Genomic DNA, 26,711 nt, shown 5'->3' on the forward strand with positions numbered 1-26,711 from the left:
AGAAAAAGCAATAAAAGAGAAAGATTAAGCGAAAGGCGCCGTCTTAGGCATGCCCTTTTGCAATATGGTTACAAAGATATTAAGCCTGAAGTCACCCAACAACCCCACGTTGCAGTCCCGTCTCTTGCTGGGCTCAGATCTGTGGGGCAGGGCGGAGGGAGGAGGAGTGGATGGGGTACAGGCGCAGGAGGGGGCCGCCCTGGGGCTCCCCGCAGACCGGGTAAGTAAGCAGATGGAGTTCCAGGAGCTCAGCCTATCACTGTCTTCCACCCTCCCACAGCTCTGATTCATGACTCCCCAGGGCGGGGAGGGGGGGACAGAGATGTTGGCATCTGCCCCTACATTCCTATCAGTAGATCGCTGTCTTCAGTGTTTGCTGTGTGCCAGCTATAAGCAGGGCACCCCAGGGAGAGGGCTCAAGTGTCAGGTGACCCTGAGCAATTAATTCCTATTTGTGCCTCAGTCTTCTCATCTGTAAAATGGGAAGGTTAACAGGGCTTAACCACAGACTTATCAGCTGGTTGATGGTGAACATAGACAAGGAAAGACACTAGGGTTGCTCAGCGTGTAGGGGGGAATGGAGTCTCTAAGAATCCCAAAGTCACTAGCTTATGCCCTCTTCCCTGCCAGCAAAACCCAACACTTCAGCTCTCTGTAAAATCCCCAAGTGTTGCAGGGGCCCCTATAGCATAGAGAGAGAGGCAGTTCCATGTGCTGTATGATTGACCTGGTCTTTTGCTCCTGACCCCTTGAGGGTACCCCCTGCCCCAAGCCACCGGAGGTGGGTTACTCACAGGTGCTAGCAGCACCTGCCATAACCACTAGGATGGCTCAGCTTCCCCTGGACACTCCATGACCCTGGAACCAAAATCAATCATGGGAAGAGACAAGGGCTGCTTCTCCCCAACTCATGCAGATGTGCTTGGGAACGGGGCCCCACGGCACCCCTGCTCGAGTCCCTGGGCCCTGTCTGCCCTACCCCGTATAAAGAACTCCTCCAGCTCCAGCCTGCAGTCCTTCTCTCTGTAGGGCCCAGACGGGACCCGGGACACCAGGACACCCTCCCCACACCCATCTCTCCTGCAGAACCTGTGTTTAAAGCAATTTGAAACAAGAAAGGGAAGAGAGGAGAAGCGGCCTTTCTTCTAGCCAGACTGTCAGCTAGGGAAAGCCCACCCACCAGCTCACTAGACATGTCCATACAGGCCCCAGGGAGAACCCAACCGTACAAGTAATTCATCAGGAAGGCTTAAAGCATAGCCTATACAACAAAGACCTTAGGAGGTCAGGAAAGGATTTGTTCTCTGAAAAGGCAGTCCTCCAGGGATGATTTGGAGACCATGAGGAAGAGAAATGTCACCAGCCAGGGCAGGATGTGAGCACACATTCCGGGGACTTCCTCTCCAGCCCTTACACCCTCTTGCAACCTGGGACTCCCACTGGAGACCTCTGAAAGCCAGGCTAGCTCTTCAAGAATGCTTAGGAGCCAATCCAGATGCTTTCCCTGCACCTGCTCTTTTAATCCTGCCAATAACCCCATGGGGTTACCCTTTTACAGATGAGGAAACTGAGGTCCAGTTGCCCAAGGTCACAGGGCTTCAGAACCCACACTCGTGCAGGACCCCTAACCTTATGCTCCCCTGCCCCATCCTGGGCGGCACCTGTTGGGACTGCTGAGGTTCGGGAACCGCCCGACCTACCTCTGGGCTCAGGTGTCTGGCGGTGCCCCACAGCCTCTCCCTCTGCATCTGTCAAGTGCTCTGCCTGAGTCAATTAACTAGCTTCCCCATTCAAATATTTGACCAATATCCTGGAAACAGAGATTTCAAAGCTGATACTTTCAGACATTGATTGAAGTGAACAAACATTCCAGCACAGAATGAATTTATTGCTCCCACAGTCTCCTTCTGCAGCGCGGTGCTCCAGCCCAGCCCCCCAGAAGGCATTGCTTCTGGGGGTGGGGGCGTGAGGTGGACTCCGGCTGCCTCTGTCTTCCAGCCCACTGCCCCACCCGCCCGCCCCTGCTGCCAGTACAGGACACCCCACTCTGAAGGCCACAGCAGTGAGGTGATTTTGAATCTGTGCCAGCAGAGGCTGAAGGGCACCTCACGGCAGCGTCCAGGATCGCAAGGGTTATTTTAAAGGAACCTGTGACTGATTTTCCTTCCTAATGATGGTGGGAGTCTTCGGCGTCCGAGACAGCCATTTAGTTGAGACCTAAGGGAGCGTTTTGCAGATGAGAACTTGAGGTCCTGGGGTGTTGTGGGTCCTCTGGAAGTCATGACTCAGCAGATACTTACCGAGGTCTTCATCCAGCCCCCTCTGCCTGGTGGTCCTGAGGAAACGGGCTCTCGAATGGAAATTGGAAATGGAAAACCATTCTGTCGAGAAACTTGAAGACTTGTGGGGAGGGAAGCCTATGAGTAGTTGCTCCCCCATCCACATAGCCCTCACTGAGCAGCAGGTGCTGTCAGAAAGCCCTCGGGAAGATCAGAGGAGGCAGACAGTGCTGGGGGGCTAGGGCTGGGGTGAGGACTGATCCCCAGAGAGATGATTTTAAGTGGCGCACGAGTGGGGCGTGAAATCACATCGAAGCACACGGTGAAACAGTTATTCCCTTCCCCGTTCTCTCTCAGAATTCTATTTCTGTCAGTTCTGTCCAGCAAAAGTCCAATTGGGTACTCACACCTTTAACACCTCACTCCCCTTTGGCTTATCTTCCCATTTAAGAAGAAGAGCTCGGGCTGCAGCCATCAGATGGCAGGCCCGAGCGGCTAAAAGTCTAACCACGTAGGCTCATTTTATCCATCTTACAATCGCTCTCCATTTATGGTCAGTGAACTGGTTCTCCATTTGTGAAACTCTTAGATGGATTCTTCTTGAATGCGTCGTTGAAGAAAAAAAAATTCAGCCCGATTAAAGAAAATGGTAAATAATAACACAAGGTACACGCAGATATGGCAAAAGTTGGGAGGGTAGCGTCCAAAGGGCTGAGGAGTGGGCATCCTGACAGGCAGTAGTCCTGAGCTGGCCCCTTCCCCAGCTGTAGAATGGAGAGACAGGATGGTGGAGGCTCTGAGAGTCCCAGTGATACACGCAAAGTGCTCAGAACAGCGCCTGGCAGGGGTGAGCACTCAGGACACACGAGCGCTCTGTTGGATGGGATCGCATAAGGAAGCCACCAAGAGCTGGGGAGGGGGGGCGGGGGAAAGGGCTAGCACCCATGAGGTGGTATCTCTGGGATGGAAGGGTGGGTGGGGGGAGGTGGGGAGGAGGGCGTCTTGGACAGGAGGGGCTGACCCGAGCAAAGGCTTAGAGGGAAGGGACTATTCACAAAGTATCTACAAGGCAACAGATGATTTGAAGGGTCTTGAGGGTCAAGCGAAGGGGCATGACATGTTCCTTTCAGGGCATCTGTGGTTCCAAGAACCTGAAAGCTCTTAGGAAGCTGATTCCTGCAGGAACCCTGGGCAGACACTCTTGGGAGCAGGGCCTTCTGGGAAGAGGACCTGGGACAGCAAGCTTGAGTACGCCCTCCTTTCTCACAGTTTCCCACAGCTGTGATAACAGACCATGCAAACTGAAGCTTAGAGCCACAGAGATGTATTGTCTTGTGGCTCTGGAGACCAGAAGTCCCAAATCAGCTTTATGCGGGTGAAGTCAAAGTGTCGGCAGGGCTGGCTCCTTCTGGGGAGTCCAGGTACATCCATTTCTGGCTGCTCCAGCTGCTGGTGGCTGCCAGCCTTCCTTCATTCACCTGTGGTTGCTCCATCCAATCTTTTTCCCCTGGCCACATTGCCTTCTCCTCTTCTGTCGTCTAATCTCCCGCTGCCTCCCTCTTCAAGGACCCTTGTGGTGATATGTAGAGCCTGGAAGATAACCTGCCCATCACATGATGCTTCAGTGAATCCCTTTTGCCATGTAAAATAATATTCAGAGGTTCCGGGGATCAGGAACCTGATCATGATCAGGGATCATCTTTGATGGCTGTTATTCAGCCTACCATAGCATCTTTGCCCCACTCTGGCTGTTTGCACCACTCATCTCTCTCTACCCCGATGGCTCCCTCATGATCTCACTGAATGCATCCAGTGTTGGCCGCCCTGCCCCTTTTCCATCATGGCTGCCCCCTTTCCATCATGGCTGCCGCTGGATGGTCCTTCAGGCTTCCTTCTCAGCTGTCAAACATCTTCGTATTCTAGTTTTATGATTCCAGATTTCCTAGAGGGGGTCAGCTCATCATCACATCAGGGTCCTCAAGGCATAGGGTAACTGGTAGCCTGAGGTGGTATCACCCAGGACAGCCAGTGCAGAAGAGGGCAACAGGGCCATGAGTAGGGCAGACCCTAACCCATCTAGTACGTCTTCAATGACAGGCCAGTGGGACAGAATGCAGCTCTTAGAACCAGGCTCACCTGTAAACATGGGAACTTGATATATGGTAAAGGTGGTGCCGCAAATCAGTGGGGAAGAGATGACTTGTTTAGTAGCTGGTGTTGGGAAAGCCAGCTCACTGTGTGGAGAAAAATAAAGCAAGATCCTCACTATCCACCATATACCAAGGTGGACGTCACATGGATTAAAGACGTCAATGTGAACAGTAAAATATAAAGCTCTTGAAAGGAAATGCGGGGGTATATCTTAATGACCTTGTGCTTGGAAAGGACTTAGCACCCAAAGAGCACATGCTGGAGATGAAAGATTGACCTACATCAAAGGAATTCCAGTTCAGTCGGAATATATAGACCAAGCGAACAACAGATGTCATGTGGGGAAAAGATTTCTGCAAAAATTAAACCCAACAAGAGACTAGAGACTGTATAGGGAATCGCTGCAAATCCGTAGGGAAAAGTTGAGAAATTCAATGGAAATTCAGCACAGTGTATTCACTGGGATGGGGAAGCTCACCGAGTAGGAGACCCCAGTGTAGAGGTGCTGAGGCTGAGTCAAGGTTAGGGCATTGCAAATAGCAACTACAGTGACCAACCCCCTCCCACCCCTGCGTGGGCCCATGGGCCAGGTGCCCCCACTGCCTGCTTTTGTATGATCTCACGGCCAAGAATGGATTCTAAAGAATCATTTTGCAGGTGATTTGATGGTAGTAAATCCTATCTTTGAACTCCACTCAAGTGAAATATTATCTCTTACCCCCAAAGTTCCATTCTTCTCACTAGCAGACCTGTATTTACCAAAAAATGGTGTTCAATTATTTCTGTGTTTTGAATTTCATCAAAAATCTTGTGGAAATTTGTTTTCTTTCTTGTTAAATGGGTGCCAACATCATGTCCTCGATTTTGCCTCTCGACCTGCAAAGTCTAAAATATTTACAAGGGCCATTTACAGCAAAGGTTTGCCAACCCCTGTGCTAGAGAATGCTCCATACCTGTTAGAAGCCACAGACTCGGAGGTGAAATCGCTATTCTTGCAAGTCGAAAGTGGTGGGATGTCAGCAATTTCATATGGTTCAACTTAATAGATATACAGACAGCGAAAGAGAGAAATCTTGAAAGCCTAGCATTGAGAGGTGAGAGAAGTAGAAAGGAATAGCATGATACCACGTATGTAAGTAAAACAAGCCAACAGGAGGTATTTAACAATACTACGTGTGTGTGCAGTGTTAGCAAAACACTGGAATTGGTACTTCTTTGGGAGAAGGAGGTGGTGGAATGAGGCTGAAGAGGAGAACCCAATGGTGATAACATTGATCAGCATTTATTGGGACATCGCCCCTGTGTTCTGTCATAAACAGCTTACCTGTGTTAGGCATTTGTGCTTCATGCCACTCTAGTGAAGAAGGTGCTGTCATTGTCCCCAAAACACAGATGAGGAAACAGAGCTCAGAGAGGTTAAGTAACTTGCCCAAGGCCACTCAGTTTGTCAGCAGTGGAGGTAGGGTCGAACTGAGGCAGTTTGGGCTCCAACTTCGGAGATCAGATCTGAAGTTGAGAAAGCTACTTTTACCTCAGTTCCAACCTGCTCTGTACCCAGGAAATCCCTGGTATTTCTTCCTCTTCCTGCTTCTGCAGAATTCAGAGCACCCACCTTAGATGCTGGCCATCCTATAGGCATGGAACCAAAGAGTTAGGAGGTGTGAACGCTGTCCCTACCTTGACCCAACATGGAGTGATGGGATGACCACCCACAGGACGAGATGACTGCCCAGATGTTCCCTGAGAAATGGGTCTGGCGTTAGTGTGCTGACATGGCAGCTCTGGGTCAGAAAGGTCTGAGTTCAAATCCTGACTCCTAGCGCAACAGCCTTTGGGAACTCCACAGATCACTTCTGTAAACTGAGACTAAAAACCCACTTCAGAGGGAGCCGTGCTTAGCGCAACATGAAGTATACTATTTCTCAGTAAATTACTATTATTCCTGAATTCACTGACCCCATCTGAGGTCAATATGCTTCCCACTGCATATTATAAAAAGAAGGACAGTCAGGAAGAGTGGAGAGGAGGGGCGCCTGGGAGGCCCAGTTAGTTAAACATCTGACTCTTGATTTCAGCTGGGATCATGATCTCAGAGTCATGAGAGTGATCCCTGCATCAGGCTCTGCACCAGGCATGGATCTAGCTTGAGATTCTCTCTTTCCCTCTCTCTCTGCCCCTCCCCGCCCTGCTCATGCATGAGCTGTCTCTCTCTGTCAAAGAAATAAAAATAAAACCTTAAAAAAGAGAGAGAAGAGAGGAGCCTGCCATCAGCCTATTTACCTACCAAGTCTTCCTGTCCCTCTGTTATCCATCAGTCAGTCTACCTTCTTCCCCTCCTTTAAACCTCACCTTCCCACTCACGGCCTCCAGAAACCTCCCCTGACTCTTTGGCAGGGTCTGGTTATTTCATGGAAGCAGGTTGGTCAGCTCTGTTCAATTGCTCTTTGGATGTTCATGCTCTCTCCCCTGCTCAGCTTGCATTTTCTCTCTGACCTGTCACCTCCCACCTTCCACCTGTCACTTCCCACCTCCCACCATTAAGCACCATGTCCCCTCTGGGCTGTGACTATCTGCTGGGCTCAGGAGTTCACAAGGCTCTGCCTTCTTTGCCTCATTCTCTCCCTCACCTTCATGGAGATCATGGAATGCCCTGGAATCCACATATCCATCACGTCCCCCAGATGTGAACCATGGAAACTGAAGCCTGTTTGCTCCCCAGCCACATTGCCCTGGAAACCCAGAAAGAAGCCATGCTTTCCAGAGGGACTCATGTGGGCCTGAGCTACTGCCAGGGGCCTTCACCTAAGTTATGCATCCATAGAACAACACGACAAGGGAGGGAAGCTCTTTCCATTTTACCTCTGAGAACATGGAGGCTGACCCAGCATGGCCTGCCCAGCATTGCCCAGGTCCTGTGTTGGCGCCCTGCCATCCGTGTCCCATATCTAGGACCTCATCCATATGCAGGATCTGTGTCATTCCCCAGCCTCTTCTGCTCAGAGGGGACTATCTAACCACGTTTCTACTGTGAAATTCACCCCCCTTCCTGTTTCTCCAGGGAACCGAAGTCCATACCAGCTGCCTTTCCTCAGTGGCCCTTATGACTCAGAACAGCTAATTGGGGCTTGGCTAACTTGGAGCAGCTCTGGGCAGCCCTCCTGTGATTAGCACCGATTTTTCCTGGCTCAGAGTCGTGCCTTCTGCTCGGCTCCACTCAGAGACAGTGGAAGATTTGCACACAATGTGGGCTCAGCAGGAAGAAGGGGCTGACCTAGAGTGACAGCAGAAAACAGAAAGCTTCTGTGAGCCCCTTGTCCATAGCTGTAATTAAGATGCCAGTGGAATCCCACGCCCCCACCCCCCCACTACCCCATTCCCCCACCCCCACCACCAAGTATGTCATGCAGGGCGCTCTACAGAGGCTGCGTCTTCTTACAGCAATCACTCCCGCTGTCCCCATTTCACAGATGAGAAAACAGGGTCCAAAAGATTATGTAACAAGTAGGGTCAGCCAGGACAAGAAGTGGCGGGTCCATGTGAATCAAGTCTACATGCTGTCCACGAGGCCGCCCACCTCGCCGGGTTGTCATGACAACATCAGCCCGTGCAGACCCTTTGCCACACACTGTTCCCTTTCCACAGGCGGGTAAACTGAGACTCAGAGAGCTCAAGAAGCTCAAGGCCGTGTGGTTGCTGAAGTGGTTGATCCTGAACTGGCCCCAGATCCGGTTTTTGATTCTGTCCACGGTGCACCTCACTTTTTCATCCATCCCGGAAACCTCCGCCCCAAGTCTGGGCAACAGAAGCCTAACTCCAGAGGGTCGCCCTGGGAAGCCCGTTGTGAGAGGGGTCAAGTAGGGCCAAGTTGCAGGAAGTGCTGGAATCTGGGCAGACTTGATGTGTGGGGCACGAGGGAGCTGTTACAGGTCTTGCAGGACGAGGGAAGTGCTGACCTGGGAGCTTACAGCTCGGGCCTGGGCAGCCCAACCCAGACCCACCCCGGAACTGCCAGGTGCTCCCTCTCCAGCAGGTTGGGGCCATTCAGGCCACAGAGGTCAGGTCTTTGTTTGAAGGACAGATAATTAATCCCACAAAGTAGTCCCTGGAACACTCTGGCAGATTTATGGAGATCGCCTCCGTCCCGGGAACTCTGCCTTACCATCTTTCACTTCCCAGGCAAAGCGAGTGACTTGTTATATCACGGGCCCTACGCCAATAGGAATTGCATTTAGGGGAGTTATCCAGGTGCAGGGAGATTCATAACCCCGGCCGGGAACCTGTGATGGTGCTGGCGTCGGGCAGGGAGGGGAGAAGAACAGGCACCATGCTACCACCTCTTATCCTCTTGCCCTTTCCCATTCTCCTCCCAATACGGGCGGCCCGGTTTCATGGGGCTCACCTACCACCGGGCACAGGGACCCAGGTAGCATCCAGTCCAGCCCTTCTTCCAAGTCACAAATGGGAAAAAGCAAGGCCCAGAGCAGTGAGGCAAGGGCCTGTTTTCCAGACCAGCTCTCTCAGCCACTCTGCCCCAGCCATCCTCCACGGTTACCTCTCCCCCAGCCCCACTCCCCTACTCTGCCCGGAAGCTGTCTTGGGTGCAGGAGTCAGAGTCCGTCACTGGGGGAGGCTCCTCAAAGCCCCCCCATGGGAGTCTTTGGAGCCTGCTTCCCAAGGGGGCTTTTACCATGGGGAGAAGTGAGGGGATTAGCAACTCGCCCACCATGCAAAGAGAGGAAGGGGGAGCAAGGAAGAAGGACATGGTCCTGAAGGTCATTGTCCCCCTTGCTTGCTTCTGGTCTATTGGCTCTGCCTCTATCTTGCTGGGTGGTTTGGGGAGCTTGTCCCCCTTTTTAATACAGAGTTTGATCTAAGTTGATTACTCACAAATATTTATCAGGTACCTCTCCTGTGCCAGCGTCTGGGGATATATTCGTGAACAAGACAGATAAGGCTGTTGACCTCATGGAACTTATAGTTTAGTGAGGAAAATAGAAAGGAAATTGACAGATGAGTGCTTAAGATAATTTTAGAGAGTTGATAGGTGCTTGCAAAAAAATAAAACACTGGTGAATTGGAGAGGGACTGAGCAGGGGTCAGGCCTTTAGAAGATCCGAGGAAGATGGAGCATGGGCTGGAGAGGGGTCAAGAGGAGAAGCAGGGAGCCCGCTGGAAGACCGCGGGCTGACCAGGTGAGAGAGAATGTGGAGTGCTCCAGTCAACCATCCAGGCTCTGTCCCTTGTGGGTCCAGCCACTCCCAACTCTTCCTAACCTCCCCCAGCCTCTCTGGCAGCCCCCCCTGTCCTTCAGAGAACCCCCTCAGTGTCCAGAGCCCCGCGCTAGACTGGCCCGCTCTCCCCTGGCTCCACTCATCCCTCCTGCGGTCTCTCCCACAACTCAAGACAAAGCTCTCTCCTGGGCCAGCCTTGAGCTGTTCCTCCCAAACACCCGGCCTCATCCGCACTCCAGAGCAGGAGGCCGGGCTGCGGGTATCCCAGAAGTTGAAGCGGGTACCCACTGTTACCACCCAGACAGTGGGGGACAGCGTGGCGGCGTGCAGGACGGGACCCGCCAACTTGGCAGCCCCTTGTCAATGGGAACCAAGCCCGGTGGGGCTGGCTCCTTCCTGGGGCTCCCACCCGGCACTCCATAATTAAAGCCATAAGTCATCTTCCGTCGGGGGAGCTGCAGGCTGGGGCTCACAGCTGGCACCACTCAGGGCCTGGTGCTGGGAGGGAGAGAGGGAGAGTGGGCTGCACATCTGGGCAGAGGTTGGGGGCTGAAGGGAAAGGAGTGCCCTCCTATCTGGCTTTGATAGAGGTGCTGTTCGGGCTCTGAGGCCCTACTTGCGGCCCCGGGGTGGGGGGCGGGGGGCAGTGCCAGGAGCTTCCTCCACAGACAGAGGACTTCTTCTTTCCCCTGGGCACTGAGTCTCAAGCTTGCAGACACCCCAAAAGATACCATCTGTCTCCCGCAAGATTCAGTGCTCCTCTCCCCGCTCTGGAAGGGTCTATTCACAGAGCTGGGAGTGGGGGTGCCTTAGGGTGCCCATACCCTCAACAGTGTTGGGGAGCTTCCCAGAGAAACTGCCCTCCTGCCGAGAGAGGAGGGGTCTGGAACCCAGGTGGGACCTTGTAATTGAGAGGACCCTGGCCGCCTATCCCAAGGCTGGCCCAGGGAGAAGGACCCTGAACTCTGACTGGTGGCTCTCTTTTTCAAAAGTGTGGTCAGAGTCTTTGCGGAGATTTTGGTCGCTGACCCTCCTCCTTGGCCAAAAAGGCAAGGACGTCTCTCTTTCTCCTATTTCCCGCTTGCTCAGCAGAAGTCCCTGTCTGTGTGAGCCAAGGGAACAGGAACATCTCGGGACACCCCTCCCTGTCTGGCCAGGCTCACTCATCAAGCATTCTGAATACCCACTCGGTGTGGGGCACCGGGCCAGGACCTGGGGACACAATGTGACATCTAGGTCTGACACTGGAGCGGGGAGGAGGAGGGCTTTCTGGAGGCCAGGCAGCCGGGATGAAATGGCCCCCACTGCAACCCTCTGCAGGACCCTGGCCTTCATCAGAGAAGAAGGGCTGGGATCGCTAGCAAATGTGAAATATTACGTATTTAGAAAAGTACAGAACCTGAGATAGTACCCCGCCCACCCGCCCCGTGTTCACCACCTAGATGATGCTGGTTGGCATTTTGCCCTATTTGCTTCTGATCTTTTTTGTTCCTTTTTTCGACCTTGGTTGGGAAATGAAACTTTTACCATATTGGCAACACCTTTTCTTTCATTTTCAATAATCCCAGAGTCTTGCTCTCTAAGGACTGAGTAGAAAGGGTTAAAGCCTCCAATCTTAATGTGGCTTCAAGGCAGGGGGTGGGGTGGGGGGACTGCTTGAAGATGGACTATGTCTCAAGTGACGTTAGGAATCCTTTATTTGGTTTAGTGTGACAATGACAAGTTCAGTGCACTTCAGAAGTCCCTATCAGAGATGTATACAGTATTTAAGGATGAACTGAAATTTGCTGTGATGACTCTAGAAACTTGGGAGTAGGAGTTCTGACAATGATGGATGAATGTTGATGATGGTTGACTCTAGGTGATGGGTACATAGGGTTTCATTGTGCTCTTGTCTCTACCTTTGTGTATGTTTGATATTATCCACAATGAGACCTCATTTCTTTTTAAAAGTGTGGTTCTCAAAGCTGCCAGGGGACCCGCCACTGGCCTGGGACCCACATCTGTGAGGGAACCCACATCTGACCATGGCCCCTTTGGGCACCCAGAGTTGAACCAGACTTGAGGTTGAGCCGGCAGACCCAGCTCAGCCTCTAACTTGCCATGTGATGTTGGCCAAGATCCTCCCCAACCATCAACTCCCCCGGGGAGATGGAGAAGTTCAAACCTGATGAGTTTCTAAGCACTCTTCCATTTCATCTCTGACTCTGGACACATCTAGCTTGTGTGCTCAGAGACCCCACGGGAGAGTAACTGTAGAGCAGCCCTTCGCTTTCCTTGGTGGGTTTCCCACACCACCTCTCAAGAGAGTTTTGGAGAAAAGCTTCTGCATCCAAATAAATTGGAAAGATGCCACGTCACAACATCCTCCTCCTGGCAGGTCACAATGTGCATCAGCACATTAAAGGCTCTGACAAGTCTTGCAGTAAAGATACCTGCTCAGTGTTCCTGAAATTTTCTTGACCACAGAACTTTTTAAAAGTTGACTTTTCCTATATTCCATGCATCAGAGTTCTCAGAGATACCCTCTGGCAAAACCTGACCTTCTTGTTTTCAGTTTGGGGGGCTCCTACCCCATAGGACAAATTTGCCATCTTTTCTTGAGAACATAATGATTTCTGACCTATTTTCAGTAGAACACAAGATTTTGTATGTTTTCCACATTGTTGGGTGGGTTTTGTACTTAGCTAAATTAGTAGCTGTTAACCCATATTTCCCTGACCAAAAATTAATCTGCTTTGATGTTACACTCTGAGTCACTGACCAGAGGCCGGAAAACCCTCCAACATTGGGAAACTATGCCTGGCACAGTCTGGGACTTTCCTGGTGGCGCCTTCTAGAAGCAATGTTTCTAGGGAGGAGTAGGAAGGAGAACACAGGCTTTGGCATTAAAGGCTGTGAGTTCAGATTTTAGTTCAACCACTTACCAGCCACATGACTTGGATCAGTTTACTAGTCAGTGGGGTTCCTATGAGGATTAAGCAGCTAGAATGTACCAAGTGCCAGTATCCTTCCTTCTCCAAAAGGATTTATAGCAACAACCAGTGTTTAGTGAGCACTTACTATGTGCTGAACTAAATGGATGCATCACCAGCTTTTGCCTTCACATTAGCTCTATGAGATAAACATTATCCCTCCCCTTTTACAGCCAAGGGAACTAAATCCCAGAGAGGGTAGTTAACTTGCTCACGGTCACACAGCTTGAGGGGAGTGGTCTTAGACACTACAACATCTACCCGTTTCAAAAAGATCAAATCAGGATGAAGACGGCAGTTCTCTGATCTTCAAGAACTTCGCCTGTCCGGTCAGCATTTCTTGGTCTTAGGATCACCTAGATGGCATAATGTCAGGCTGTCTGCATCCTTGGGTGTATGCTCGTAGACAACCTTGGAACCTTAAAGCTGAAAGAGTCCACGGGGACTTCCAAGTTCCCTGAGGCCCCAAGTATGCAGCCCATCCCTTGGGGCCCCCCGTGAGCAAGGAGGGAGCAGAATGTGCCGGATACCATCACACACCCCCACCCCCATCATTGACCTCAGCCTGGGCAGCTAACTCTGTCCTTGACTGTCTTCTATACTGGGGTTTTGTGCGAGATTTTGTCTGGCAAAAGGATTTGCTACCAAAGCAACGATATTCAAAAAACCACTGCCATCTTTTTTTTTTTTTTTAATATTTTTATTTATTTATTTGACAGACAGAGATCACAAGTAGGCAGAGAGGCAGGGAGAGAGAAAGGGGGAAGCAGGCTCCCTGCTGAGCAGAGAGCCCGATTCGGGGCTCGATCCCAGGACTCTGGGATCATGACCTGAGCTGAAGGCAGAGGCTTTAACCCACTGAGCCACCCAGGTGCCCCAAAGCCCACCTTGTTTAAACAAGGAAGGACCCTCTCTGAGGCCCAGAGAGGTTAAGTAACTTGCCCAGGGTCACCAGCTCTCCTTCTGAGCGTCAGGCAGATCTCTGTCCTCTCTGCAGGACTCAGGGCAGGGCCCTGGCCGAGGGGGGCTTTGCAGCCCCCCAGGAAGCCCCCCTCAAGGTCAGTCATCCAGGCCAGTTCTGCCCGTGGGTGGCCAGTTTGTATGAAGATAACTGTGTCTGAGGCTGGCTCTCTGAACCTCGTCCGACCACATCTATTTCTGGGCCGCGGAGCCCTGACGGAGCACAATTTGATTCATAAATTACCCAGCTCAAGGTGTGTGTGATGGGCTCTCCTTCCCAGATTTGAAAGTCATTCACTCCAGAACTTGCAGTACTTGGGGCCGGAGGGGGGGCAGCTGTGAGACTGTCAGGATCCGCAGCCACAGAGAGGAAGCGGCAGCGGAGACAGGAGGACTTGGCGATTTAGGGAGCCCTTCTCCAAGCCAGCCTCATGCTCAAGGGCTCTGTTGATCCCTCCCAATAGCCCCAGGAGGCAAATTCTGTAACTGTCTCTGGCTGGAAGGTGAGGAAGCTGAGGTTCAGAGAGGCCCACAAGCCCACAGGTATGAATCCTGTCCCCTAACTTCATGTCGTGTCCCCAGCGGCTTCTTTTTACATAAGGCTCTGTCCATCCCCAATGGACCTCTCTTCCCCCATTGGATGGTGGGCCCCTGGGGGAATTACCCGTGTCTCTGACCTGTGCTTGGCACCTAGCCTCAGTAGAGTAGTAGGTGGTCCCTGGAGCCCCCGCTCCCTAAGCAGCCCCATCTGTGCACCTGTCTTTCCCACGTCCCACTGCTGGGTCAGCATGGAGGTGCTGGAGGATGGGCTGAGGGCCCTCAGGATGACAGACAGCGTGCACACACCACCCCCCGACTTCCATCTCCTTGGGCATCTGATCACTGTCCTCTTTGTTTTCTTAAGTATCTCCCCTCCTCCTTCCCCCTCGCACTCCCACTCCAGGACAAGGCCTTTCAGATCATCAAATATCACAAGCTCCTTATTCGAGGACTGAGATGGCTTTATCGGAGCCCGTAAATCTCCCAGAGCCCTGACGCCCTCTTGAGTGCCAAGCCTCTGGTGAGTTATGTGGGCCGGGCCCAGCCGCGGGCAGAACAGGAGGCCCTCTGGGGAACGCAGCCGAGCGACCCGGCACACCTTGGCACCCGCCCTTGGCTGGAGGAGGGGTCTTCATTGAGGGCAAGAATGGGTGTTTGGGGCCCACCTGCCACAGGCCCTGGAGGCAACCAGGCTCAAGGCAAGCAAGCAGGTGGGTTCCTGGGAGGTCCAAAGCCCTCTGTTCTCCTCCTCACCTGCTCGTTATTGGCCGTTCTCCAGACCCACAGGAGAGACCACAGCAGCTATGAGGGACATTCGAGGCCCAAATGACCCCAGTTCTAATCCCAGCATGGTCCCTAAGTTCCCATGAGTCCTTGAAGGGAGCACTTCCCTGACTGAGCCTCAGTTTCCTAATCTGATCATTGGGTTAACAGTGCTGGCCTCATAAGGCAGCCTGAGAATCCAGTAAGCCCCAGTGAGCTCACACATAGCTCTTGGGGGCTGCCTGGCCTGTGCTCTAAGCCTTACAGGCTCTGGAGCCCCTCAACCTGGCCTGGAGCACTGGCTCCACCACTTAGCAGCGGCGTGACTTCAAGCAAATCACCTAGCCTCTCTGTGCCTTGGTTTTCTCACCTGTAAAATGGGAATGACCTTAATAATGGGAATGATGAAAATGATGACAACTTGTCCATGGAGTTACCCTGAAGCATAATGGATAGATACATGCGAAGTGCTTACAATCTGGCCTAATACATGGACATCATTAGCAGGACTTCCTGCCTCTAGGGACTTCCTGGAGGACAGAAGTCCAAAAGGCTTACCTGGCATTCAAGGCTCTATCCCCTGGCATCAGCCGCTCCTAACACCGCTGCTCCTCCAGCTGGCTCCCCCTTTTGCTCTTGCTAGACCCCCAACAGGAAGGTCTTCTCCCATCCATGCTTGCACAAATTTGCCCCCCGAGGCCCAGCCGAAGGAGCCCTTCCCACACCAACCCCCCTCTCCCCTACCCATGAGCTGCTCTCATCAGGGCCAGGCCCCTTTGGGGCACAGGTCCCATTTTTTTGGTCTAGACTGGACACACCTGGGACCATGTATTTCACCTTGCACTGCTCAGGCTCCCTGGAGCCTTGCAAACTCCTCTGTGAGCAAATTCTTTCCTCACTATGGCAGATGCAGCAGTGGCCAAGGCAAGAGAGGCCCCTCCCTCTGGAAGATTAACGACAGCAACTTGTCAGAGCATTCGGAAGGCAGGTAGAGGAAGCATTGCTCCTCAAAGCCCATACATTCAGCAGTCAGCGCACATCTGGCACCAACTTAACACACAGATGCACGTCATCAAATCTTGGAAGTTTTTTGCATGTGCTTAAATGTACATAAGGGAAAATTTACCATTTTTAAAAAGATTTTATTTATTTGACAGAGAGCACATGAGCACAAGCAGGGGGAGCAGCAGGCAGAGACAGAGGGAGAAGCAGGCTTCCCATTGAGCAAGGAGCCCGATGCGGGGTTCGATCCCAGGACCCTGAGATCATGACCTGAACAAAAAGCGGATGCTTAGCCGACTGAGCCACCCAGGTGCCCCTCAAATTCACCATTTTAAAGCCTATAATTCAGCGGTGTTAAAAACATTCACCGTGTTGTACGACCATCATCTCTGTCTCGATGTTTGGGGATCATTTTTTAAAGGAACTTGCATTTACTTTTTTTTAACACCTGTAATTCAAAGGAAAAGGAAAACGTTGAAATGATTATATAGTGCGGTGTTTCCCAGCCAGGCGTGTTTTGCTGCACACGTGCACGCCCCCCGGGAACATTCAGAACGTCTGAAGACATTTTGGTAGTCACACCTGGGGGACAAGATGTCACTGATACCCTAGAGCCCAGGAATGCTGCTACATAGCCCACAGGGCTGAGGGCAGCCCCCCAACAACAGATTCCCCACCCTGGGTCACCACTACTGAGATGGAAGAACCCTGCTCTGGTCTCACCACGGGAAGGTTAATTGTGGTGAACATCTTGTAAGCATTTCATTCCTCTCATACACTCTTCAACAGTAGGAAGCATCTGATGGGACGATGCTATTTGGTGACTCCTTTATATGAAACAAACGTGTCTTAAACATCCATCATTCCAAGTCACAAACTTCTCTTCTGCAACAGTATTTTTGGCCGCTGGCCGAATCTCCTATAATCATTGATTTAACTAATCCCCATTGTTGGACAGTTAGGTTGCTTCTAACTTTCTTTCTTTCTTTTTTGAAGATTTTATTTATTTATTTGAGGCAGAGTGAGCACAAGCAGGAGGGCAGCAGATAGAGGGAGAGGGGGAAGCAGGCTCCCCATTGAGCAGGAAGCCCGATGTGGGGCTCGATCCCAGGACCTGAGATCATGACCTGAGCCAAAGGCAGACACTTAACGGACTGAGCCAGCCAGGTGTCCCTTAACTTCCTTTATGAAGCAGCGTCACGGTGGCAGCTGCCCCTGTGGGCTCGTGGGGTTGAAGAGGAAAGGTTTTTCAGGAAATGGGGGAGATTCTGATCCCGGCTATAAGGGCTGGTGCTGTTTTGCAGATTCCCGTCGAAGTGTCCTCAGAGCACGGGAGGCTGCCTGGCTGGGGCGCCCAGCAGTGAGGGGAACCAGGCCCCACTGTGGACGAAGGTCACGGTGTGACCCTAAGCAACCCTGACATAACCAGTATGACCACCTAATTCGGGCTATTGTGTCACACACTGGAGCCAGTTATTAGCAAATTAATCCGAGCCCAGTTTGTGGTCTTATTAGGAGAGGTCATCGTTTGTTGGTTTAAGGGAGCTTGATGAAAACCGTTGTTCTGTGAAACATCTGCAAGGCGAGCAGACCGCCACTCGCACCTTCCTGAGGGACCCGAGGATGGTCTTTCCCCGACAGCAACCGTAATTACCCGAGAGGCACTCAGCCTGGACAGATGTGCCACCAAGGCGGGGCATCAGGAGCCGACAGTCGCCCTGGCTGGAATGGCTAATAGGCCAATCCCTCCTCAGAGCCCCGGAGCATGACGGTCCCTGGGATGTGTGACATTATAAGTCATGCCAGTGGAGTGCCGCCCTGCCTTTGACATGAGCCTCAGAATGGCCCCCGGGCCTCCCTGAATCTGTCTGTCCATTCATTCACAGGAGTTGAGCACCTGCTGTGCATCGGCGGGTCATTTGGGGAAACAGACTCTTACTGTCCCACGGCTTACGCTGCAGAGAGGCCGACAATGAGCAGACCCATACATGGATGAAAAGAGGCTCAGAAAGTAGAAGTGAAGGAAGTAAAACAGGCTGACAGAGTGGAGAGTGAAGGCTGCGCGGGGACGGTGGGCGGTTACAGAGGGCTCCTCTGTGGAGGTGACCTGGAGCAGGGGTCTGAAGGCAGATGAGGCAGCCCGCAGAGATCTGCAGGGAGAGGGTTCCGGGGGCTTCTGGAGAAGCTTTGGAGGGGGGTAGACCTAATCATTCCCCCCCCCGCCCCAGCCTCCTCCAGGGTCCTTTGGAGGGGGTGGCAGGCTCTCAGCCTGTGTCCCCTCCCCTGGTTGAGAGCCGAGGTAACCCACACCATCGGGTACCATACGTTGATCCCAGAGCTGCTGAATACAGTTCAGTCCAGGGGCCACCGAGGACACCCGCCCCTTTTGTTAGCAGGCAGCTAAGGAACAATTTTTAATTCATGAGACATCTTGCCCAAAGCCCATGTCCCAGACTGACCCCCAGTTTTCGTCATGCAGCCATACAGTCAGACGGGACAGAAGTGGGCTCTCAGGCCAGGCTGCCCCACAGGCCCTGGCAGCCAAAGCCACACACACACAGCTGTCTCATGGCTATGGCTGGCACGAGAGGAAAGAAACATCCAAGGGCCATGGGGGTCAGGGAAGGGGGCATGAACTCTTCGGCTTCATGAGAGCTGAGTTTAACTCCATATCCCACTCCTCACTACCTGGATGACTGAGGCCAGTGATTTTGAACTGCTCTGTGCCTCAGGCACCTTATCTGTAAAATGGGGATGAGACCCTCTATCTCCTAGGGGTGGGGTGTGACAATGGAAAAAGATCAGCATGCAAAACACAGGGTCCCAGACGTGATCATGTTGGCTGCCGATTGTGTTGGCTGTCCTAGAGAGACCCACTCACAGCTCTTTCTGGATGAGAGGGGTGGTGGCCAGGGACAACCTGGTTTGAATCTTCCATTCAGGAAGCAGGCACCACAGGGAAAGAAGGAACAAGAACGTGCACCTACTATGCACCAGGCTAGGTGCTCTGTTGACGGGATCACGCCTGGTGCTCACCCAGCCCGGTGAGGTGGGAGCTGTCATCTATACATTATGGATGAGGAATTCAGCTCAAAGGAATTCACAGTTTACAGGGGGTCTCACAGCTGGGAAGTGGCAGGTCTGTGGTCTGCCACAGGTCTTCTCTCATCCTGCCAGTTTATGCACGGTAAGCAGGCTTCACTTGGCTGTTGATGTCCCAGAGACCCCTGAAGAGAAGGGGGTGCAAAGCCCAGTTCTGCTCTCTTCCCTGGGAAGGACCTGTGATCTCAGGCCTGAGGAGGGCGGGGTGAGCAAATCAGAGGCCAGGTGAGGGGTCGGCATCCCCCAGATAATCTCCCCGCAGCTCCTTTCGTCCATTTAGGGCCTGGCATTGGAGCCGATGGATGTTTGGGCCCAGAAGTCCAACAAGATCATAAGCTCCTCATAAACACAGCCTTTTTTTTCTTTTCTGCCCTCCCTAGCCCCAGGGCAGGACCAGCCGAGAGCACTTCCCCACCCCCACACCCCGCCCCCGCCGAGTGTGTGCCCCTTGACCCTCATTGTTGCTCAGGCATCCTTCTGAGTCAGTGTCCTGTCCCTGGGGGACAGAATTGTGAGACCCTGGCCCTATCCTCCAGGCCACCCTGGATCTTGCTCTGAGAACCAGGGACACCCCACAGTGCAGCCCAGCGCGGGGGCTTGGAGGAGTCGGAGATGCCACGGCCGCCAGGACTGGCTTCCTGAGGCCTGTTGACACTGGAGGTGGATTTAAGAACAGAAAGAAACAGGGTGGAAGTCTTTGGTTTTCCTTTAACTAGGAGGGCAGCAGGCCGGGCTGCTGTTAGCCCAGCAGAGCAGACAAAGCAATTGAAAGTCGTGCCTGTGTTCCCACACGCACCATCAGCGGCCGGCTAACTGCTTTCCTCCCAGACCTGGCTCGCCATGGGTCAAGTTGCTGCCAGGGAGATAACAAGGGGACACGATTGTGGGAGTGATGGGATTTGGCAGGAGCTAGGAGGAGGGGCGCCTCAGGAAGGGGAGAGGCCAGTCAGCCTCGGCAGAATAAGGAGGTGGGAGGGCAAGCTCCCTACAACCCAAAGAAAGAGCTGTGCCTCCTGCCCCCACCCAAGTCTGACCTTCTGCCCTCTCATCACTCCCTCTACCCACCTTCCCTTCTGCCTTTGACCATCTGTAAAACGCAGACCCCTTTGCTTGACTCTGCTGCGCCCTCTAGCTGCCACTCTACCTCTCTCCTGGTGTGTTACTCCCCACGGTCTGCACCTGCTCTGTGTCCCCACATCTGTGCCCCTCCTGCCCGTGGTGTCTCACAGTCTGACCTCTGGGGGCATCTGAAGATCCGACCACTGGCCTCTGCTGGATCTTCCTTCTCCTGGGCCCCTCTTTCTCAGCGCTGCTTGACCCTACTGGCCACTCTTTCTCGGAACTTCCTCCTCCCCTGCCTCCAGGCACCTGGCACTATACAGTGTCCCCCTGCGTCTCAGACTACTGCCTGTCTCCCTGAATTCTCGTGCTTATTCTCACTAGAGACATAGGTCTGCCCTAAAGTTAGTCTGGCCAGACCCTCCGTGTGTCAACACGTGGGTTGCAAAGAGCTCCTGCTCGTGGGTCCGCCTTCCCACTAGTCCCCACCGTGGGCCCTCCTCGCCACCTCGCCACCACCTGGAGGACATCGCCACCTGGACATTCTGCTGCTGTCTAAATCTGCCAAGGAAGAATTGATCTAGAACTTCCCAGAATGTACCACGTTTTTACCCAGGACTCCCTCCTGAGAAAAAAGTCACTTTGCTGCCACTCCTTTCTATGAAGGGTGACGATCTCTTGTGTCCCTTAGCATGGAGCCAAGTGCAGAGTGGGTGCAAAGCACGGGCAGGGCCAATGCCCGTGGGACAAAAAAGAGATGTAAGCCAGCCTCTGGGTAGCCATGGGACCTTGGACAAGTTATTTGACGTCTCTGAACCTGCTTCCTTGTGTGGGACACGGGCTAAGGTTATTGTGAAGAGTAGGTAATATGGGTACACAAATGGCTTCACTCAGTGCCTGACACACGGATCTTGTTGATGAGTACTAGCCGCTGTTTTTTTTGTTGTTGTTTTTGTTTTTTTAAAGATTTTATTTATTTATTTGACAAAGAGATCACAAGTAGGCAGAGGGGCAGGCAGAGAGAGAGAGAGAGAGGGAGGAGAAAGCAGGCTCTCCGCCAAGCAGAGAGCCTGATGCGGGGCTCGATCCCAGGACCCTGGGATCATGACCCGAGCTGAAGGCAGAGGCTTTAACCCACTGAGCCACCCAGGCGCCCCCGCTGTTTTTAATAAATAAGGGAAAGTAGGCTGGGACACCCCCTTGGCAGCCTTTCATGCTTTTGCAGACTTGATTCACATCCCCCCCAGGCTTTCTTTTGGGAATCTGAAGAGGTCTGGGTGCCCAGAGCTCCCAGAAGAGGTGGCTGACCCCGAGAGACCCAGCAGGGTGGTAAGGACCCGCTTCTTCCCTTTTGTGAATGCTCTAAGTCACCTGTTCCCAAGAGCCTTAGGGCATCGAGGTGCAGTCCTGCTCCACCGAAGAACCCCTCCCCTACCAGGTGTATCCATATGCACCTAGGACGGCACCTGTCGACCCAGGGAAAGCAGCTGCCCTTCGGCTCAGCAATGGGGGCTGAACAGGTGAAAGGCGTCCCGGATAAGCCTCCCCTGGCCCCCCAGTCCCCTCGGGACTCGGATAAAGAATGTCTGGGAGAACAGAGGGCTGACAGGGTGGTATCGGCTTCCAGGGTAGCGGAGAAGCTTGTCTGTATGGCTGCCAAGCCCGCAGCCCCCTGGGGAAGGGAGGATGGTGAGAAGGGAGCTAAGAGAGAGGGGCAGGGAGATGGTGACCCACCCCGAGGCTGCAGCCCTGGTGAGATGCCCCGTGGTCGTCAGCCTTGGCCTTGGGGCTGCCAACTCGTACACATGGGTTTTGGTTGTGAGACCCTCCTGGCAAGAGGACAGGGTTGGCTCAGTCACTGGCTCGTGGCGTGGGGGTGGGCGTGGAGCCAGCGGTCCACGGTGGTATGATCTCGGTGCAGCACAGGTGGCCGACCTGTGTGGAGACCTCCCTGCGAGCCAGGTGCTGTATTCGCTCCTTCCATCCACACCACGACGCTCTGTGGTGGGGACTATCATTACCCCCATATACAGGCTAGAAAATTGAGATCCTCCAGATACATTAAGTAACCTGACCAAGCTTGCCTAGCCAAAGTCAAGCAGAGCTACTTGACCCGGAACAGTCGCCCTCCCGAGGGCATAATCTTACCCACCTCTCTAGGCCATATGGCTTTCTTTCGGGGGACTTAACTCAGCAAGTACTACTTACGTGTTCAATAGCGTGATCGTATCCCTGATGTCAATCTTCCCCGTGAGTCCAAAGGCATGAACCTTGCCTGCTTTTCTATACTGATTCTCTAGCACCTTGCACCCAGGAGGTGCTCAGTACCAACTCAAACGAATGATCAGTCCATCCATCTTTGAAAGAGTCCTGCTCTTGGCCTTCCCTACTTGGGGCTCAGGGCTCGCCTCCAGCCCGTGCCTAAACCAGCATCCCAGGAGTCCCGCTACTGTCATGGTGACAGGAGACCATCATAGCCAGTGGCTCACTCAGGTGGTCCTGTCGGCTCCCTGGGAGGCAAGACTTTCTGGCTGTTGGTCCTGGGAGTTGGTGATTCGAACTTGGCAGGAGGCTGAGAGGTGAACACCACTCTGGTAGATATGGGGAAAAGGGTGTGTGTGTGTGTGTGTGTCTGTGTGTGTCTGTGTGTGTGTCTGTGTACGCACGCACACGTGTTGGAGGAGAGTCCCTGAGTTTGAATATGTACCAGTTGGAGGGTATTTGCCTGCATGTTTGTCAGATAAAAATGCCTGGGTCAGGGGCAAAGGTAAATTATGTGCTGGAGACAGACTTCAGGTTGGGGATGGGCAGTAAGGCCATCATCAGAGCAAAGGTCCTGAATTGGGGGGGCCCAGCTGAGTGTGCCAGGGTTGATAACCCCATTTTTCAAGCCAAAACCCAAAGCACATCATTCAATAAGGGGCTTCTGGTTTGTGAATGATTTATAAGAAAAATCTTGCAAAGATAAAAATTGAATCACATTTAGTTAAACATTTGATAGTTTCCTTTATTGGGAAGAATAAATTTATATGGAAATTCAGAATGATGGGATGCTAGCCCTGGGGGCTGGGGAGGTGGGGCCCACGCTGGTGTGGGGAGTGATGGGTGGCAGGAGGCTCGGAGAGGTTGCCTCAGGGCAGCCCTTCAGCTCAGCATTTAGGGGCTCAGAGGACCCAGACCCCAAAGGACCCTGCAATGTCCATGCTTCACCCCACCTCAACCCTGATCACCCTGTAATGTGCATATCCGGTTGAGGACCGCACCCCTGCCAGAATGTGTCTCTGGCTTATCATAGGAGCTCAGTCATCGTTGGATGGATTAGCTAACGAGACACAGATGAAAGCCTCCATCCTCCCGCTTCGCCAGCAGCTGAATTCCTGGCTGAAGAAAAAGTCACCCCCTTACCTTCATGCACATCTGTGCCTCCTTGCAGCCCTGTCTTCCCCACTCCACCCACTCAGCAGGAAGGAATCCAGGTCTCTCTACGGCCATGGAAGGAAACTTCGGGCAAGGGGGAGGCTAGAGTGGTGTCCACTCCCTGGCCAGCAACCCCCACATCCCAGTCCCCAAAGCCCACCTTCCAAGAGTGACGTGAGACCCGAACAAGCTCTGCAGGCATCAGCTGTCTCTCCCCTGCCTCGCCCCACCCCTGCAGTGGGCTAGAAGGACAGGGGAGGGCAGCCTCTAGCTACCGACTGGGTAGAGGCTGATGCCTTGCTGGCCAGCAGACAATTAGCCTAGAACAGCTTGTATCCCAAAGTCTAAAGTTAGAAGACGGAATTGTCTGCCCTGAGCTTTCCTTCATTGATCCAAGAGATGGTTCGAGCCCCTAACAGTGCACAGATCCCTTTAGAGCCGGGGCCCAGGGCTTGCAGGAAGGTAGAGTAGCTCCCTCCTGTGTGCCAGGTTATCAATCACTTCCTACCTGTGGAATCAGTGTCCATCTGCTCCTTCCCCAATTCTGCCCATCATCCAGGGCCCAGCTCAGGCGATACTTAGTGAGCATTTACTTTGTGCCAGGAAATGATCCAACCCTATGCGTGCATGCATGTGTGTATATACAGATACATATTTCACATTCATTTAATTCTCATGACCTTATGAGATAGAGCCATTATTATCCCCATTTTATAAATGGGGAGACCAAGACCCAGAGGGTTTAGGCGAGTTGCCCTAAGTCACACAGCCTCTACACTGTGGTCTAGGGAATTAATACCGCCTCCTCTGAGAAGCTTTCCTTCTTTGAGCCTTCCCACGTGTTGAACAGTCTCTCCCTGCTGTGAACTGAGAGATGATGATTCTCATGCACATAGAAGCCCCCCTACCAGGATTCCTGATAGACCGACACCCACATCCCCCACCGCACCATGCACGGGGCCTGCCCAGAGGATGGCTGCCCTGGAGATTGAGGGTCCTGTGAATGAATGGCAGTGTGTGAGTATGTGAATGAGCCAGCCTCTCCTATTGGAGAGAAGAGTGGAATTAGGATTCATCCGGGTGAATTCCCAGCCTGGTGGGAAGGGCACAAGGATGAGCACGGGGGCCCAGGTGCACTGGGAGTAGCAATCCTTCAGGAAATTGCTGGCCAATGGTTGCCCAGCACAAGCCAGTTTCCTTGAGGGACAGTTAGGAAAGGCCCCCCAACTTCGGGCTGGCCAGGAAGTTCATGTGAACACACAGGGAGCAATGGGAGAGCACATAGAACAGTGACTAATCCCTGTGAGCATGGAGGGTCAGCCAGAGAAGTCAGGCCGCCTTCTGGAGGAGGAGGAGGAGGAGGAAGGATGTCTGTCTGGGGGAGGATGGGAAGGGAGGCCAAGAGAGGAAGGTGGACACAGAGAGAAGAAGAGGCAGGAATGAACATGGTGATTTAGGGAAGCTGGGGAAGCTGCCATGGGGACATGGGACCCCCGTAGGCAGAAGCAGCATAAAGTTGGTAGGGGAGATTGGGGGTGGGACGTGGATGGGGACAGAGACCTCCATCTGAGCTGGTGTTGCTTGTGTGGGATTTTTGCCAGTACTTTAAATATATACTTCAGGTTTTAATAGGCACTTAAATGCTCATTCTTAAGGTTGAATTAGGTCTTTAACTTATATGTGTCGTAAAAGGAACTTGTATAATGGCTAGATAGAAAATTAGAAAAGAGGGGGTCCTGGGTGGCTCAGTGGGTTGGGTCTCTGCCTTTGGTTCAGGTCATGATCTCAGGGTCCTGGGATCGAGCCCCACATCAAGCTCTCTGCTCAGCGGGAAGCCTGCTTCCCCCTCTCTCTCTGCCTACTGGTGATCTCTGTCTGTCAAATAAACAAGTAAAATCTTTTTTAAAAAATTAGAATAGAATAGAATAGAAAATGACCATAAAAATAAGCACAAAGGTTTCTGTTTTAGTCCATTTGGGCTACTATAACAGAACATCAGGGACTGTGTCACTTCTAAACAGAAATTTATTTCTTACAATTCTGAAGGGTGAGAACTTCAAGATCACAAGTGTCAGCACAGTCAGTAAGGGCCCTCTTCCTGGTTCGTAGATGGTGATCCCTCACTATGCCCTCTCATGGCCGAAGGGGCATGGGATCACTTGGGGTCTTTATGTAAGATACTAATTCCATCAATGAAGCTTCCACCTCTGTGACCGAGCCCCACCTCACTCCCCCACCAAAGGTCCCACTTATTAATACTATTGTATGGCTTTGGATATTACCGTATGAATTCTGTGTGGAAGCAAACGTTCAGACTGTAGCAGTTACTGAGTCCTAGCTGAGTACCACTGCCCCTGGAAGCCTCTGTGCCTGAAGCCTGCTCTCTGTTACAAAGGAAAACAAGGAAGTGTTAGTGAGGCACGTAGGCATGCTAGCACCAAACCAAGACTTCTTCCAAGAGAAGGAAGAAGACCAAAGAGCAAAACGTCCTCACTCTGTGAATCAGTGCAATCTGCTGTCTGGGCTGCGTCTTCCAGAACACTTCCCACTACTCCTTGGGCCAGCACCCATATTAAGTTACTGATTCATCCTTAACACGAAGAGAAGAGCCCTGACTACAGCCCGTGCCCACCTGCCCTGGGCCCCAGGCATACCTGGAATGTTACTCTCTTCTAGGGAACACCAACAGCATCTTTGCCCTGGACTACATCAGCGGAGCACTGACCTTGAATGGCCTTCTGGATCGAGAGAACCCCCTGTACAGCCACGGCTTCATCCTGACCGTGAAGGTGAGAACTATGTGGCACGCAGCTGCGATCCATGGGGTGTGGTTCCCACATGGGGTACCAGCCTCCAGAAGTGCCCCCGTGAAAGCCCCCCGCCTTTCACACTGCATGATTCCCTGGGCTCATGCCCAGGGCCCCTGTCAGGAAGGGATGCTGGGGCTGGGCACCTCACAGCCATTATCAACAATCTCCTAGGGTTAGGACTTTTATCCCCATTTGAGGAACCAGGGAACACCTAGGAGGTACTCATCATGCTCCTTACTGTTACCCACGATTCCAAGTTCTCTGTGGTCACCACCTCAAATTCTTACTTTGACCCCATTTCTGGGGTTTGTCCTGTTTCTGATTCTGACAGCTTCCCTGGGGCTCGTCGCTGGTTAGGAAGCAACGGCAGAGTGGGGAGAGGTGGAAACCACTGGGGTCCTTACCCCAGAAGTGTAGTAGAGC

General features: G+C 52.7%; 1 protein-coding gene across 2 annotated transcripts in view; it reads left to right on the top strand.

Annotated features, from left to right (window-relative positions):
• The window catches only part of CDH23 (cadherin related 23), a 396,562-nt gene that overhangs the window by 185,453 nt on the left and 184,398 nt on the right, over window positions 1-26,711 (top strand). For both annotated transcript variants that reach the window (XM_082715700.1, XM_082715699.1), the window contains exon 10: window positions 26,155-26,267. In XM_082715700.1, coding sequence (XP_082571826.1) covers window positions 26,155-26,267 — 113 coding nt within the window. The remainder of the gene's footprint in view (window positions 1-26,154; window positions 26,268-26,711) is intronic.

Source organism: Mustela nivalis (assembly GCF_964662115.1).
Source record: "Mustela nivalis genome assembly, chromosome: 2".
Lineage (NCBI taxonomy): Eukaryota > Metazoa > Chordata > Mammalia > Carnivora > Mustelidae > Mustela > Mustela nivalis.